Raw genomic sequence first — 18,141 nt, forward strand, 5'->3', positions numbered from 1 at the left:
TTTATCAACTCTATGTGAAGTTTTAAAAGACCTTTTACATTTATTAGAAGGCGGAATAGCAGACAAAGCCTTAGATCTAAGGCATCAGCAATAAAATCTTTTATATTCACAGGGATATAATGTACATTAGATGTTGAAGGAACAACAGACATTGTACTAGTACTGACGGATACATTCTCTGCATGTAAAAGCTTATCATGACAACTATTACATACCACAGCTGGAGATATAATCTCTGCTAACTTACAACAGATACACTTATCTTTGGTAGAACTGTTATCAGGCAGCAGGAATCAAACAGTGGTTTCTAAGACAGGATCAGATTGAGACATCTTGCAAATATAAGAGAAAAAACAACATATAAAGCAAAATTATCAATTTCCTTATATGATAGTTTCAGGAATGGGAACAAAATGCAAACAGCATAGCCCTCTGAGCATAGAAAAAGGCAAGGAGCATATAGGAAGTGGGGTTTAAATAAATAATTTATTTGGCACCAAGTATGAAGCACAACGCAAAATTATTTTTTTTGGCGCTAACAACATCCGGAAATGACGCAACTCGCGTCATAGCAGACGCAACCTTGTGCAAGGAAACCTGGCATCAACTAAGATGCCGGAAATTACGAATTTACGACACTGAACGTACCTTCCCGTCAAAAAAATTCTCGCGCCAAGAATGACGCAATAAATATCAGCATTTTGCGACCTCACAAACCTAATTTTGCCCACGAAAATTAATGAAAAAGCAGTCAATTTGAAGAAAAGACTATACCCCAGGTAAGAAAAAATAACTTCCTAAATATATTTTCCCAATTTTGAAACTGCTAGTCTGCAAAAGGAAATATACATAAACCTGACTCATGGCAAATATAAGTACGCACAACGCAAAATTATTTTTTTTGGCGCTAACAACATCCGGAAATGACGCAACTCGCGTCATGGCAGACGCAACCTTGTGCAAGGAAACCTGGCATCAACTAAGATGCCGGAAATTACGAATTTACGTCACTGAACGTACCTTCCCGTCAAAAAAATTCTTGCGCCAAGAATGACGCAATAAATATCAGCATTTTGCAACCTCACAAACCTAATTTTGCCCACGAAAATTAATGAAAAAGCAGTCAATTTGAAGAAAAGACTATACCCCAGGTAAGAAAAAATAACTTCCTAAATATATTTTCCCAATTTTGAAACTGCTAGTCTGCAAAAGGAAATATACATAAACCTGACTCATGGCAAATATAAGTACGCACAACGCAAAATTATTTTTTTGGGCGCTAACAACATCCGGAAATGACGCAACTCGCGTCATGGCAGACGCAACCTTGTGCAAGGAAACCTGGCATCAACTAAGATGCCGGAAATTACGAATTTACGTCACTGAACGTACCTTCCCGTCAAAAAATTCTCGCGCCAAGAATGACGCAATAAATATCAGCATTTTGCAACCTCACAAACCTAATTTTGCCCAAGAAAATTAATGAAAAAGCAGTCAATTTGAAGAAAAGACTATACCCCAGGTAAGAAAAAATAACTTCTTAAATATATTTTCCCAATTTTGAAACTGATAGTCTGCAAAAGGAAATATACATAAACCTGACTCATGGCAAATATAAGTACAATACATATATTTAGAAATTTAAATACATAAAATGCCAAACCATAGCTGAGAGTGTCTTAAGTAATAAAAACATACTTACCGAAAGACACCCATCCACATATAGCAGATAGCCAAACCAGTACTGAAACAGTAACAGTAGAGGTAATGGAATATGAGAGTACAGTATATTGTCGATCTGAAAAAGGAGGTAGGAGATGAATCTCTACGACCGATAACAGAGAACCTTTGACAAGATTTCCTGTGAAGAAAACCATAAAATCAATAGGCGATACTCTCTTCACATCCCTCTGACATTCACTGTACGCTGAGAGGAATCAGGATTTAAAATGCTGAGAAGCGCATATCACAGAAAAAAAATCAAGCACAAACTTACTTCACTACCTCCATAGGGAGGCAAAGTTTGTAAAACTGAATTGTGGGTGTAATGAAGGGTGTATTTATAGGCATTTTGAGGTTTGGGAAACTTTGCCCCTCCTGGAAGGATTGTATATCCCATACGTCACTAGCTCATAGACTCTTGCCAATTACATGAAAGAAATGCAAATAATATTGTGTAATTAGTGGCCAGGGTTTTTTGTAACCTGCATGCATGTGTTAAGGCTAAGCCTAGAATGTTAATTTGTTTTGTCTTTAGCATCATATTCAATCTTGCTGCCTAAAACATGTGCTGCTAGGCTAGTGCTAACAAAATATATATGCATTGTTTTTTGTTGTTGTTTTTTTTAATGCAAGAAGTTTGTTTTTAATCTTAAGGTTAGTTTAAAAAGAGATCCTTGGCCTGGCAAGAGGGCATCAATGTAAGTGGTTCTCCTAGGAGATTTGGGGCAAATTGCATGACTCTGATGCTTAGCTTTGCCAGTACATGCCCTGTATTATATGTAAGTAAGACATGCCCACATATGATGGCACATTAGCTCATTAAATTTACACTAATAGGTACAGCAAATAAAGCACCAATTTGACAATAACCTACAAAGCTTTATTGCATACTAAACCTGTTCACCTCTTAAAATAATATACACACAGTCACACACATATACATATATATTTATTTATGTACCCATATATAAATGCCCCACCTCTGCTCTGACTATGTGATTAAACTCCTTACAACTCCTTTTTCCCATATTCAAGGCTGGATTTATAGAGCTGGCACGCACCTCTAGGCAAATGTATACTAGACATTTCTACTTATTGGTTAGTGATATCACCACTCTGCTTAATAAAGTAAAACGTATTTCTCTGTATTTTTTTTACTGTGCTGTACAGTAGATCCCATAATGCATTGCAATGTGAAGTATCTTGTAAAAATAGTTTTTTATACTTTGACAGAATAGCATTCATAGGCAGTTGTTTTCTTAAAAAGCTCCAACACTGCCTATATTTAGTGATCACCATATTTTGTCTATTTCTAAAGTAGATACTAGGGCATAATATCACTATGCCAGCATTATGGTGCAAAGTACTATGATGATGTTTGGTTGCTGAAACACATAAACCCATTTTTATTCTTTTTTGATTCAGATAGAGCATGTCATTTTAAGCAACTTTCTAATTTACTCCTATTATCATTTTTCTTCATTCTCATGGTATCTTTATTTGAAAAAGTAGGGATGTAAGCTTAGGAGCAGGCCAATTTTTGGGTAGCGCTTGCTGATTGGTGGCTACATTTAGACAGTGCCTCACCATCCACTGACCTCCCCGCAAGTCACTGCTACTAAGGTACCTTTGGAGATCCCAAAAAATCTTTGCACCAGGGCCCTCTGAGTACGTCTGCTACTGTGAACAAAGTTATTTTTTCTGTATCCTGTGAGAAAAAGGGAGTTTCAGTTTTCTAAATACACTGTACAATAAAGCCGAGTTTTTAAAGCTTTATCAAAATATATATTTTTAGCTTTTGCATAGGTGGTTTAGCTAAATGTTTATTAATACATAACTCCTTTTTATTTTATCAAGTATTATTATTGCTAGAAATAGTAACAGCAATTAACGCATGTGGTCACAGAGATTAAACAATATATTGACTAATTTATATTAATAATATTTACTAATTTTACTACTTTTGCTTACAATACTAAAGGGACAGTAAACACTTTAATTACAAGACATTTCTGTTGTGTTTCTATAGAATAACATATCAGCCAAGTCTTAACATTTTTAAAACAAATTAAGATCCTTCAATTATTTATTGCAATTTTTTTTCAATAGCCAAACTCCCCCAACCATTTGCCTTATTTGGAGGAGACAATCTGGGCTTTAGTCCTCAGACAAAAAGGCTAGTCACAGTCATAAAGGGGAATAGTTTTGCAGTTGTTATCTGATAAAGCCTATTAAAGGGACAGTCTAGGCTAAAATAAACTTTAGTGATTCAGATAGGGCATGTAATTTTAAACAATTTTCCAATTTACTTTTATCACCAATTTTGCTTTGTTCTCTTGGTATTCTTAGTTGAAAGCTTAACCTAGGAGGTTCATATGCTAATTTCTTAGACCTTGAAGGCCACCTCTTTTCAGAATGCATTTTAACAGGTTTTCACCACTAGAGGGTGTTAGTTCACGTATTTCATATAGATAACACTGTGCTCGTGCACGTGAAGTTATCTGGGAGCAGGCACTGATTGGCTAAACTGCAAGTCTATCAAAAGAACTGAAACAAAGGGGCAGTTTGCAGAGGCTTAGATACAAGATAATCACAGAAGTTAAAAGTATATTATTATAACTGTGTTGGTTATGCAAAACTGGGGAATGGGTAATAAAGGGATTATCTATCTTTTAAAACAATAAAAATTCTGGTGTAGACTGTCCCTTTAAGGACAGACATATTGCAGAGTTAGCCTTGAGCAGTCAGCAGGGTGCAGTTTAAGTTCTGGGAATTAGAAAATGCTCCGTTCTAAATTACATAAAAAGAGGCAAAATAAATAATGAAAATATAATGCAAATTAGTTTCATTACACATAACTAAACATTTTATGTACAAATATCAAGGTGTTTACTAGCTAGGGAACGTGTTCGCTTATCTTTGCATTTAATTATCGTACATGGAAATTCTAGCACAGCACCACTCCAGCAGGGCCTGTCAGTCATCCTGAACCAAGGAGTTTGGGTTGATTTATGCACAGATACTGATAAAAAAATCCAGTGTAAAACCTTTTAAAAACTTACTTAGAAGCTCCCAGTTTAACACTGTTAAAGGGATAGTACACCCAAAAATTTTGTTGGCATTGTTTAAAACATCATATTCAGATATTAAATTACACAAATAACACCTATTAGCCATTATTTAGCATTTACATACAATTTGCAAAACAAAATATAAATGCTGGCAAACCCTTCTTTTGGATTATTATGCAGTCAAATTGCTGATTTCTACCTAGGTAGAACTAATATGGCGTTGCGCATGCCCATTTAAAGTAACTTCTTCCAACGCATGCGCATATGCTACTTGTCTTCAGCTTCAGCCGCGCGCGTCATGAACTCCTCGCCAGATGCGTGATGTAGTAGTGGGCATGGCGCACCAGAACGATGGAGTAAGTTATTGGCAGCTCAGTTAGGAGGTACATAATGTATGCGCTTGCGATATTGTAGGTATGCATATTCACTGTGCATTACGCATACGAGCGCACACAAGTTAAAATGACGAAATTGAGTACAGTAGCTCATTGAAATATTCAAATTACATGATCTGTGCTGCAGCGCTATTGGATGAAGTGCTGGCACAGATTATCTGCAACTCCAACCTACATTTATGGGCGGTCATTACGGCCGTTTAGAGGGGAAAATAAAACATAATTTTTTTTACACATTAAAGCTTTGTTGAAGGTAAGAATCAGTAGTTTTTAATCTAGGACACCTTAACTAAGTGACTATGTATTTTGTAGTACGCTCCAAAAAAGATTTCAAACCCTTTAATGAGATAAGCCTGTGACACCCACTGAAAGGGGCTGATAACAGAACCTCCTCCCTCCCCTCTCCCCTGCAAACAGAAGCAGTCTTAAGTCTGTATACATCAGTATAATCTAAAACTTTTGGGCTTGGTTAGGAGTCTGAAAATCAGCACAATGTTATTTAAAAATAAGCAAAACTATAAACTTTAACAAAACCACACCCAGGTGGGGTATATAGACAATCATCTACAAAACATTTATGAAAATAAAAATCTAGTGTACAATGTCCCTTTAATAAATAGATGGTTGCACCCTTCTGACTTTTCAAGGCTAACTCTGCAACATATATGTCCCTAATTGGCGTTGTCAGAGATCAACTGGGGAACAACATTGAATTTTATACTAACTTTATGACAGTGACTAGGCTTGTTGTCTGAGGACTAAAGCTCAGATTGACAAATAAGGCAAATGGTGTATGCAGTTTATCTATTTAAAAATAACTGCAGTTAAAAGAATACTTAGGTGATATGTTATTCTATAACAACACAACAGAAATGTCTTCTAATTACAAGATTTACTGTCACTAAATTGTTCTCACTATCGAACCCGAGGCAAAACGAGAACATTACTATTGCTTAGCACATTATTATAAACTAGTCCTAAAGCCCGTGTATATGGACCATTTTTTGCAGTACAGCGGTCCCACCCCTTACTCTCTCTCTCCCCCCCCCCTCTATTTTGCTCTCTCTCCCCCCCCCCTCTATTTTGCTCTCTCTCCCCCCCCCCTCTATTTTGCTCTCTCTCTCCCCCCCCTCTATTTTGCTCTCTCTCTCTCCCCTCTATTTTGCTCTCTCTCTCCCCCCTCTATTTTGCTCTCTCTCTCCCCCTCTATTTTGCGCTCTCTCCCCCCTCTCTTTTGCTCTCTCCCTCCCCTCTCTTTTGCTCTCTCCCCCCTCTCTTTTGCGCTCTCTCTCCCCCCTCTCTTTTGCTCTCTCTCTCCCCCCTCTATTTTGCTCTCTCTCCCCCCTCTATTTTGCTCTCTCTCCCCCCTCTATTTTGCTCTCTCTCCCCCCTCTCTTTTGCTCTCTTCCCCCTCTCTTTTGCTCTCTCTCACCCCTCTCTTTTGCACTCTCTTTCTCCACCCTCTCTTTTGCTCTCTCTCCCCCCTCTCTTGCTCTGTCTCTTCCCCCTCTCTTTTGCTCTATCTCCCCCTCTCTTTAACTCTCTCTCCCCCCCTCTCTTTTGCTCTCTATCCCCTCTCTTTTGCTCTCCCCCCCCCCTCTTTTTTGCTCTCTCCCCCCTCTTTTGCTCTCTCCCCCCTCTTTTGCTCTTTCTCTCCACCCTCTCTTGCTCGCTCTCTCTCTCTCTTACCCCTCTCTTTTGCTCTCTATTTCTCCACCCTCTCTTGCGCTCTCTCTCTCTCTTACCCCTCTCTTTTGCTCTCTCTCTCCCACCTCTCTTTTGCTCTCTCCCCCCTCGTGCTTTCTCTCTCTCCCCCCCTCTCTTGCTCTCTCCCCTCTCTTTTGCCCTCTCCCCCTCTCTCGTGCTTTCTCTCTCCCAACCCTCTCTTGTTCTGTCTCTCTCTTACTCCTCTCTTTTGCTCTCTCTCCCACCTCTCTTTTGCTCTCTCCCCCCTCCCTATTGCTCTCTCTCTCCCGCTCTCTTTTGCTCTCTCTCATCCTCTCGTTTGCTCTGTCTCGTCTCTCTCATCCCCTCTTTTGCTCTGTCTCTCTCATCCTCTCTTTTGCTCTGTCTCTCTCATCCTCTCTTTTACTCTCTCTCTTTCTTCCCCTTCTCCTTTGCTCTCTCTCCCCCCTCTTTTTTGCTCTCTCTTCCCCCTCTTTTTTGCTCTCTCTTACCCCTCTCTTGGTCTCTCTCCCACCTCTCTTTTGCTCTCTCACCCCTCTCTTTTGCTCTTTCTCACCCCTCTCTTTTGCTCTCTCTTACCCCTCTCTTTTGCTCTATTGCTCTCTCTCACCCTTCTCTTTTGCTCTTCCTCTTTCGCGGCAGACGGCCACTGCTGCCCGGACCCGCGTCTTCACGCCCACCGCCCCCCCCATCATGCCCGGTCCAGCCCCTGTCATGCCCATCCAGCCTCGCCCCCTTCAGGATCAGGTGCCAGGTCAGTTTGTTGAAGGCCAGGTGTGTTTGTCCTTGCGCAATCTCTACTGCGCATGACAGCTTTGGACAAACACACTTGGCCTTTTATATTATAGGATATTTGCAGGGTGTGAATGTCTAGTCACACGAATCACGATTTCTATTGAAGTCAATGGAGGCATTATGCATTTCCATACAATACATGCACTAAATCCAAGGCTGTAACAGTAATCTTACCCACCTACTAATTCATTCCTTTTTTGGCACAATTCCTTTTCATACATTTTGTGATCTAATTGGTGCCTGTTTTTTTGTGGCCTAAAAGGTGCTAGTTGTGTGACCATTGATACATTTTGACCATTGTTTCCCTTACATTTTACACTCTCTGCAGGTACATTCCTCATGTAAGGATCTTCTACCTGTAAAATGCCCACTAGGACAATGTAAGGTGTCTGTAATTCCCCCGACAGCTCTCAACAGCATTGACTCAGATGGTAAGTTCCATCAGCAGAAGCTTTACATCGTGAGTTTGCTTATTCAGTGTACTGAATGCATAATAGAATCAAACTACTTAATTATAATGTTAAATCAGTTATATTCCTATGAATTTAATCTCAGCAGATTTGTAATGTACAAATGTAATGGTTCTATTGTATTATAATTTTGGCACTATTCATACACATGACTACAAATATGTTTTTTTTATCATCAGCTGCTTTGTCCTGCAGTTAGCTGTACAAGCATGAATATGTCTGAGATAAGATTCAAAGACTGTCTTGTTCCCCTTGTGTTTATTCTCCTTCTGCTTATTATCCATCTCCATCTGCCATGCCCCAGAAGTCACTCCCACACATCAGAAGCTCAGTATGCTAACCCTGCTGCCTGTGATGAGATATATAACTCTTAAGGACAGCAGACTAAAAATGAGGACATAGATGTATTTTACATATGTGCTGATGTTAAATGGGCATGAAAATATATATATACATAGATAACAGTGTTACCAACTGAGTAGCATATGAAGTAGCCAGGTGAGGGTGCAGTGTAATATGTTTGCAATATTATAACATTTTATGTTAATTATACATTTTACTTAAGCTATGCAAAGCACACATTAATTGCATAATTTAACATAATTTTATTTAATGATAATTTGCACTGAAGCATTGAATTTTTTTTAATATTAGCTTATTTAAGCTTAAAGGGACAGTAAAGTAAAAATTAAACCTAAATGGTTTATCTAGAGCATGACATTTTAAACAACTTTCCAATTGACTTCTATTATCAATTTTGCTTAGTTCTTGGTATCCTTTATTATTATTGTTTGTTAAAGAGTAATCTTAGGTGAGCTTTGGAGGTGCACGTGTATTAAGCCATATGGCAGCAGTGTTTGCAACATTGTTTATAGCAATAAAATACATACGGCTAGATCAAGAGTTGTGCGTTAAGGTAAAAAAACAACAGGTCCTGACGCTGCTTTTTTACGCCCGCTGGTATTACGAGTCTTGCAGGTATAGTTGTACCGCACACTTTTTTGGCCTTACCGTAAACCAACTTACGTAAATTTCGTAAAGCCTTTTTTCTGTGGGACTTCCATAGCGCTGGTATTACGAGTTTGTCCTGGGAGGCCAAAAAGTGAGCGGTACACCCTCTACCGACAAGATTCCTAACGCATTTTAAAGTCAGTAGTTATGAGTTTTACGCTACAAAGCTGTAGCATAAAACTCATAACTAAAGTGCTACAAAGTACACTAACACCCATAAACTACCTACTAACCCCTAAACCGAGGCCCTCCCGCATCAAAAACATTATAATAAAATTTTTAACCCCTAATCTGCCTCTCCGGACATTGGCGCCACTATAATAAACATATTAACCCCTAAACCGCAGCACTCCCGCCTCACAAACACTAGTTAAATATTATTAACCCCCTAATCTACTGCCCCCAATATCGCCGCCACCTACATTATACTTATTAACCCCTAATCTTCCGCTCCAGACATCGCCGCCACCTACATTATATTTGTTAACCCCTAATCTGCTGCCCCCAACATCGCCACCACCTACCTACATTTATTAACCCCTAAACTGCCGTACCCAACGTCGCCGCCGCCGCCACTATTCTAAATGTATTAACCCTTTAAACCTAAGTCTAACACCCCCTAACTTAAATATAATTTAAATAAATCTAAATAAAAATAATATCATTAACTAAATTATTCCTATTTAAAAATAAATACTTACCTATAAAATAAACCCTAAGCTAGCTACAATATAACTTATAGTTACATTGTAGCTAGCTTAGGGTTTCGTTTTATTTTACAGGCAAGTTTGTATTTATTTTAACTAGGTAGAATACTTACTAAATAGTTATTAACTATTTACTAACTACCTAGCTAAAATAAATACAAATTTACCTGTAAAATAAAACCTAACCTAAGTTACACTAACACCTAACGTAACCCTACAATTAAATAAATTACCTAAATTAAATACAATTACCTAAATTAAATACAAATATCTAATTTACAAAAAAAAAACACTAAATTACACAAAATAAAAAACAAATTACAAGATATTTAAACTAATTACACCTAATCTAAGAGCTCTATAAAAATAAAAAAGCCCCCCCCCCCCAAATAAAAAACCCCCCTAGCCTAAACTAAACTATCAATAGCCCTTCAAAGGGCCTTTTGCGGGGCATTGCCCCAAAGAAATCAGCTCTTTTACCTGTAAATAGAAAATACAAACAACCCCCCAACAGTAAAACCCACCACCCACACAACCAACCCCCCAAATAAAACCCTAACTAAAAAAACCTAAGCTCCCCATTGCCCTGAAAAGGGCATTTGGATGGGCATTGCCCTTAAAAGGGCATTTAGCTCTATTGCTGCCCAAAGCCCTAACCTAAAAATAAAACCCACCCTATACACCCTAAAAAAAATCCTAACACTAACCCCCGAAGATTCACTTACTGGGAGAAGTGTTCATCCAAGCGGCAAGATGTCCTCAACGAAGCCGGCAGAAGTGGTCCTCCAGACGGGCAGAAGTCTTCATCCAGACGGCATCTTATATCTTCATCCTTCCGACGCGGAGCGGCTCCATCTTCAAGACATCCGGCGTAGAGCATCCTCTTCAATCGACGGCGGCTTCTTCGGAATGAATGTTTCTTTAAGTGACGTCATCCAAGATGGCGTCACTTTAGATTCCGATTGGCTGATAGAATTCTATCAGCCAGTCGGAATTCAGGTAGAAAAAATCCTATTGGCTGATGCAATCAGCCAATAGGATTGAGCTGGCATTCTATTGGCTGTCAACGTCGGAAGGATGAATATAGAAGATACCGTCTGGAGGACCACTTCTGCCCGTCTGGAGGACCACTTCTGCCGGCTTCGTTGAGGACATCTTGCCGCTTGGATGAAGACTTCTCCTGGTAAGTGAATCTTCGGGGGTTAGTGATAGGATTTTTTTAGGGTGTATTGGGTGGGTTTTATTTTTAGGTTAGGGCTTTGGGCAGCAATAGAGCTAAATGCCCTTTTAACGGCAATGCCCATCCAAATGCCCTTTTCAGGGCAATGGGGAGCTTAGGTTTTTTTAGTTAGGTTTTTATTTGGGGGGTTGGTTGTGTGGGTGGTGGGTTTTACTGTTGATAGGGTATTTGTATTTTTTATTTACAGGTAAAAGAGCTGATTTCTTTGGGGAAATTCCCCGCAAAAGGCCCTTTTAAGGGCTATTGATAGTTTAGTTTAGGCTAGGGGTTTTTTTTAATTTTGGGGGGGCTTTTTTATTTTTATAGGGCTCTTAGATTTGGTATATTAGTTTAAATATCTTGTAATTTGTTTTTTATTTTCTGTAATTTAGTGGGGGGTTTTTGTGTAATTTAGCTAATTGTATTTAATTTATGTAAGTTATTTAATTGTAGTGTAGTGTTAGGTGTTAGTGTAACTTAGGTTAGGTTTTATTTTACAGGTAAATTTGTATTTATTTTAGCTAGTTAAAATAAATACAAACTTGCCTGTAAAATAAAAAATAAAGCCTAAGCTAGATACAATGTAACTATTAGTTATATTGTAGCTAGCTTAGGGTTTATTTTATAGGTACGTTTTTAGTTTTGAATAGGAATAATTTAGTTAATGATAGGAATTTTATTTAGATGTATTTAAATTATATTTAAGTTAGGGGGTGTTAGGGTTAGACTTTAAAGGTTAATAAATTTAGAATAGTGGCGGTAATGTTGGGGGCGGCAGATTAGGGGTTAGTAAATGTAGGTAGGTTGCGGCGATGTTGGGGGCAGCAGATTAGGGGTTAATAAATATAATGTAGGTAGCGGCGATGTCCGGAGCAGCAGATTAGGGGTGAATAAATATAATGCAGATGTCGGGGGCGGCAGATTAGGGGTGTTTAGACTCAGGGTTCATGTTAGGGTGTTAGGTGTAAACTTAAATTTCGTTTCCCCATAGGAATCAATGGGGCTGCGTTACTGAGCTTTACGCTGCTTTTTGGCAGGTGTTAGACTTTTTCTCAGCCGGCTCTCCCCATTAATGTCTTTGGGGAAATCATGCACGAGCACGTACAACCAGCTCACCGCTCACTTAAGCAGTGCTGGTATTGGAGTGCGGTATGGAGCACAATTTTGCTCTACGCTCACTTCTTGCCTGTTTACGCCGGGTTGATAAAAACCCGTAATACCAGCGCTGTAGGTAAGTGAGCGGTGACAATAACATGCAAGTTAACACCGCACCCCTCATACCGCAAAACTCGTAATCTAGGCGATAGTAGCAATTACTGCTGCCATAGAATACTAAAGACACATGCACGCTCCTAAGCTCCTATTAGGCAACCTAACATTTACTCTTTTTAACAAAGTATAGAAAGAGAATAACGCAAAGTTGATAATAGAAGTAATTGGAAAGTTGTTTAAAATGGCACGCTTTATCGGAATCATGAACTTTTAATTTAGCTTGCATTTCAGCCGGGTGGTCAGTAGGAACCGGGTGGTGGGGGAGAACACTGGGATAGATAGACAAAAAAAAAAAAAAAACACACACACATATTTGGAAAAAAAAATCCTTATGTAAAAAACACTGTCAATATAAACTTTTGGTATTTGGAAGAAATCTAGAAATGTAACTTAATGTCGGATTTAAAAATGTAGCCATTGGTGACTTTTTTCTGACTTGTCAAGGTTTCTGGAAGGCCAGCTGCCCCCCCTCCTGCACTAGCCCCTTACTCGTTTTTGTCAACTCAAAGAGTGGAGACAATCAAGGGGTGAAATTCCTACGGCGTTTTAAGCAGCTGCTGAACCCAGCCCAGGTGTTCGATCTGATGAATGGTGGTCCACATCTAGGGTGAGAACCCAGTGGGAATACAAATTTAGGGTAGATGAGAAATTGGGGAGACACAGGCAGGTAAAAAAAAAAAAAAAGAGTATGTAAACATTATGGAGCATATTTATCAAAGTGCGAGCGGGTATTATACAAGCAGCATACGCTTTCGGCATTTATCATTCCACAAGCAGTTCACCAGAATTTTGCGGCCATTCAGGGGGTGTCAATCAACCCGATCGTATTAGATCAGGTGGATTTCTTTCCGCTACCTCAGACCGCTGCTTCATAACTTCTGTTTCCGGCTCGTGTAAAGCTCCATTCAGAGCTTGATAATTCGGCCCCTATAAATCTGAAGCTGACAAATTATATTTGGAATAGGATTAATGTGAAAGAACTCCACAAGGGTATGAAAAGATTGAAGTGGGCAAAGGGACAAAATAAAAGAGAAAATTAAGTTTATAAAAGTGAGGCTGTGAAAATTTAGGCTGATGCAATAACTAAATGAAAAGTGAACTGTACCTTTATCCTATTTAATGTGTTTCTAATGCTCCATTTTGCCTGCTAGAGTGTTAGCTTGTTTACAAATAACTCCTTTGCCTTTATTTTGTCATTTGAATTGAAGCCTGTAGGAGTGTATAAAATTGTTTACAATTTATACACACACAGACACACGCACACACACAGAAAGATAATAGAAGGATGTGTCCCCTTTTAACAAGCTCAGCCCATATTGGTGGATTATGGTTTCAATGAGCAAAAAACAGCTATTTCATATACAAAATAAACTTAAAGGAACACATTTGCATACTTTGTACACTCTGCAATAAATAGATAGATCAGCTGCAAACACATTAAAGGGACACTGAACCCAATTTTTTTCTTTCGTGATTCAGATAGAGCATGCAATTTTAAGCAACTTTTTAATTTACTTCTATTATCAAATTTTCTTCATTCTCTTGGTATGTTTATTTGAAAAGCAAGAATGTAAGTTTAGATGCCGGCCCATTTTTGGTGAACAACCTGGGTTGTCCTTGCTGATTGAACAGCACAAATAAAAAAGTGCTGTCCATGGTCCTGAACCAACAATTTGCTGGCTCCTTAACTTAGATGCCTTCTTTTTCAAATAAAGATAGCAAGAGAACGAAGAAAAATTGATAATAAAAGTAAATTAGAAAGTTGCTTAAAATTGCATGCGCTATCTGAATCATGAAAGAAAACATTTGGGTTGTGTCCCTTTAAGGGTAAACCACTTTTACAGTACACTATTAAATGTTTTCAATTAAAGCCTAAATAGTAAATTAGCTGTTGTGGTAATGAAATTAAACAATGCTGGTTACATTAATGTGCTTTGTCTCCAGTTTACGATTATTTCAGAAGTTTGACACCTTCAGGATTCTTGTATGTGGTGGTGATGGGAGTGTTGGATGGGTCCTCTCTGAAATAGATGCCCTGAATCTTCACAAACAGGTACTCATAAAAGTCTGTGATGCCTGTTCCCATACTGCCTTCTAGACACATCTGCCCTTAGCATATGCTCACCTTAAAGGGACACTGAACCCAAATTTTTTCTTTCGTGATTCAGATAGAGCATGGAATTTTAAGCAACTTTCTAATTTACTCCTATTATCAAATTTGTTTCATTCTCTTGGTATCTTTATTTGAAATGCAAGAATGTAAGTTTAGATGCCGACCCATTTTTGGTGAACAACTTGGGTTGTCCTTGCTGATTGGTGGATAAATTCATCCACCAATAAAAAAATGTTGTCCATAGTTCTGAACCAAAAAAAAGCTTTGATGCCTTCTTTTTCAAATAAAGATAGCAAGAGAACAAAGAAAAATTGATAATAGGAGTAAATTAGAAAGTTGCTTAAAATTGCATGCTCTATCTGAATCACAAATAAAAAATTTGGGTTCAGTGCCCCTTTAACCTCTCATTTTATGTAAAAACAAGATTTTGTTTTCACTTTTCTTCCCCTGGTTTAAATATTTGTAAACAGAAATATTGCAGAATAAAAAATGTTTTAAGACTATCGACCCTACACTACTGTGTGTTTAACCCTCATGGGTCCTGAGCAGAAATACTAAAGACCCAATCAGCAGTTCTAGTTGAACACCTGAGTCATGTGACTAGCGCTGCTGAGTGTATCAGTGGGTTACGCTCTGGACCAGCAGTGCTCCATGGATCCATAGCAGCACTTCTACTGTGTGTTCAACTGCTTTGCAGGGGTTAAACACAGAGTAGTGTAGGTTCGATAGTCTTAAAATTACACGCTCTCACAACTTTGAACATGTAATTCTTTGACCCTTTTGGCACTTAAAGTCTGGCCACATCCGTACATTTTCTGAGAGAGCTGTCCCCTTCAGTGAAGGTTTCTGTCTCCAAATCATGTATTTAGTCTGTTTTAGTTTTATAGTCTCCGCCTCCTTTTCTGACTATATACTTCCTTTTGCTAACGGCTCCATACAGTGACTCTGCATTCGCTTTGTTTTCCAGTGTCAGCTAGGAGTATTGCCTCTAGGCACCGGGAATGATCTTGCTCGAGTGCTTGGCTGGGGATCTGCTTGTGATGATGACACACAACTCCCTCAGATTCTGGAGAAGCTAGAGCGAGCAGGCACGAAGATGCTAGATAGGTAATTGTGTAAAATAGAATAGCAGTATTTATATTGTCTGCTGCTAATGCATTGCTCTCCCCCTCCTACAGAGGAACTGGAAACTGGTGTATATATTGTAGATATGATCAGGAACATAAAGAGTTTCTAGGAGTATATTCCTAAAATTCCATAAAATGGCAAAGCCATGCAAGTTTTGCTAACTAAATGGCAGTTTAAATGCTTCTAGAAAAAATGTATTTTCTTTTGCATGATGTACCGAGTCCACGGATTCATCCTAACTTGTGGGATATTGTCCTTCCTGACAGGAAGTAGCAAAGAGAGCACCACAGCAGAGCTGTCTATATAGCTCCCCCCTTAACTCCACCCCCCAGTCATTCTCTTTGCTGTCTCTAAGCAGGAAGAGTAAAGAGAAGAGGTGTTAAACTGTTAGTTTTATTTTATCTTCAATCAAGTGTTTGTTATTTTTAAATGGTACCGGTGTTGTACTATTTACTCTCAGGCAGGACATAGCTGAAGATTTCTGCCTGGAGGATGATGATCTTAGCATTTGTAACTAAGGTCCACTGCTGTTCCCACAGAAGCTGAGGAGTACAGTAAAACTTCAGTGTGAGGAACGGTTTCTTGCTATACAGCAATGAGGTATGTTCAGTCATATTTTCTGCAGAGACTGTGTTAACTCAGAAAGGCTGACAGTGTCCCCATTAGGGGAAGGGTAAGCAGTAATCCTAGTGTTATCAGAGGTTTTTACTAGCTTGCATAAAGGGTTAATTTTTTGTGGGCACTCAGTTTATTATGTGAATTTGGGACACACGTTTTTGTGTCTGGGAGTAACTTTTTCTGTTTTATTGGACATTTGCTTGAGGGTTCTTTGGGGTTGTTTATAACCCACATGGCTTTCAGGCAGGGTTTGTTAGTTTTGTGTAGGCCCCAGCAACATCGAGTGAGGTGGGCGGGGCCTACATTTACAAGCAGCAAGCAACTTCTCCTGAGGTCCTGAGAGTCTTCTGAGAGTCTTCTGAGGGACTAATTGAAGCTTTAAACCCCATATTATCGGTTCCTAAGGACAGGTAGGGCCACAGCAAGGTGCTTATAGGGGTGTTTAACCGGTTTTAGACACTTATCAATCCGTTTTTTTCATTTGGGAGTTTATTGCTTATTACCTTGTGGTGCAATCCTTCTAAAGCTTAGTTGGGTACACTTAAAATTTCTGAAAAATTTAAGCAATTTTAACCTGTTTTGCAGTTTGTGTATTTCTTTTTTTCTCTTAATGGCACAGTACCGTTTTTGCAAATTGTGTTTTTTTCATTAAATAAAGTGTTTTCCAAGCTTGCTTGCTTTATTACTAGTCTGTTAAACATGTCTGCACTGAGGAAACTCATTGTTTCATTTGTTTAGAAGCCATTGTGGAACCCCCTCTTAGAATGTGTCCCACTTGTACTGATTTGTCTATAAATTGCAAACAGCATATTTTGACTTATAAAAGTTTGGCATTAGATGATTCTCAGACAGAAGGAAATCAGGTTTTGCCATCTAGTTCTCCCCAAGTGTCACAACCAGTAACACCCGCACAAGCGACGCCAAGTACTTCTAGTGCGTCTAATTCTTTCACCTTGCAAGATATGGCTTCAGTTATGAATACTACCCTCACAGAGGTTTTATCTAAGCTGCCTGGGTTACAAGGGAAGCATAGTAGCTCTGGGTTAAGAACAAATGCTGAGCCTTCTGACGCTTTAGTAGCCGTATCCGATATTCCCTCACAATGTTCTGAAGTAGGGATGAGGGATTTGCTGTCTGAGGGAGAGATTTCTGATTCAGGAAAGATTTTCTCTCAGACAGATTCAGATATGACGGCATTTAAATTTAAGCTAGAGCACCTCCGCTTATTGCTCAGGGAGGTTTTAGCTACTCTGGATGATTGTGACCCTATTGTAGTTCCAGAGAAATTGTGTAAAATGGACAAATATTTAGAGGTTCCTGTTTACACTGATGTGTTTCCGGTCCCTAAGAGGATTTCGGACATTGTTACTAAGGAGTGGGATAAACCAGGTATTCCGTTCTCTCCCCCTCTTGTTTTTAAGAAAATGTTTCACATTTCTGACACCATAAAGGACTCATGGCAGACGGTCCCTAAGGTGGAGGGAGCTATTTCTACACTGGCTAAGCGTACAACTATACCTTTTGAAGACAGTTGTGCTTTCATTGATCCTATGGATAAAAAAATAGAGGGTCTCCTAAAGAAAATTTTTGTTCATCAAGGTTTTCTTCTTCAACCTATAGCATGCATTGTTCCTGTAACCACTGCAGCTGCCTTTTGTTTTGAGGCTCTAGAAGAGGCTCTTCAGATGGAGACCCCACTAGATGATATTTTGGACAGAATTAAGGCTCTTAAGTTGGCTAATTCTTTTATTACAGATGCCGCTTTTCATCTTGCTAAATTTGCGGCTAAGAAGTCAGGTTTTGCCATTTTAGCGCGTAGAGCGTTATGGCTTAAGTCCTGTTCAGCTGATGTGTCATCTAAATCTAATCTTTTGTCCATCCCTTTCAAAGGTAAGACCCTATTCGGGCCTGCATTGAAAGAAATCATTTCAGAC

General features: G+C 38.9%; 1 protein-coding gene across 4 annotated transcripts in view; it reads left to right on the forward strand.

Moving 5' to 3' along the window:
- Positions 1–18,141, forward strand: part of DGKD (diacylglycerol kinase delta) — a 202,331-nt gene that overhangs the window by 97,156 nt on the left and 87,034 nt on the right. For all 4 annotated transcript variants that reach the window (XM_053709934.1, XM_053709937.1, XM_053709936.1 and 1 more), the window contains exons 8-11: positions 7,998–8,100; positions 12,793–12,955; positions 14,293–14,401; positions 15,429–15,568. In XM_053709934.1, coding sequence (XP_053565909.1) covers positions 7,998–8,100; positions 12,793–12,955; positions 14,293–14,401; positions 15,429–15,568 — 515 coding nt within the window. The remainder of the gene's footprint in view (positions 1–7,997; positions 8,101–12,792; positions 12,956–14,292; positions 14,402–15,428; positions 15,569–18,141) is intronic.

The sequence above is a fragment of the Bombina bombina genome, chromosome 4, assembly GCF_027579735.1.
Source record: "Bombina bombina isolate aBomBom1 chromosome 4, aBomBom1.pri, whole genome shotgun sequence".
Classification (NCBI taxonomy): Eukaryota; Metazoa; Chordata; class Amphibia; order Anura; family Bombinatoridae; genus Bombina; species Bombina bombina.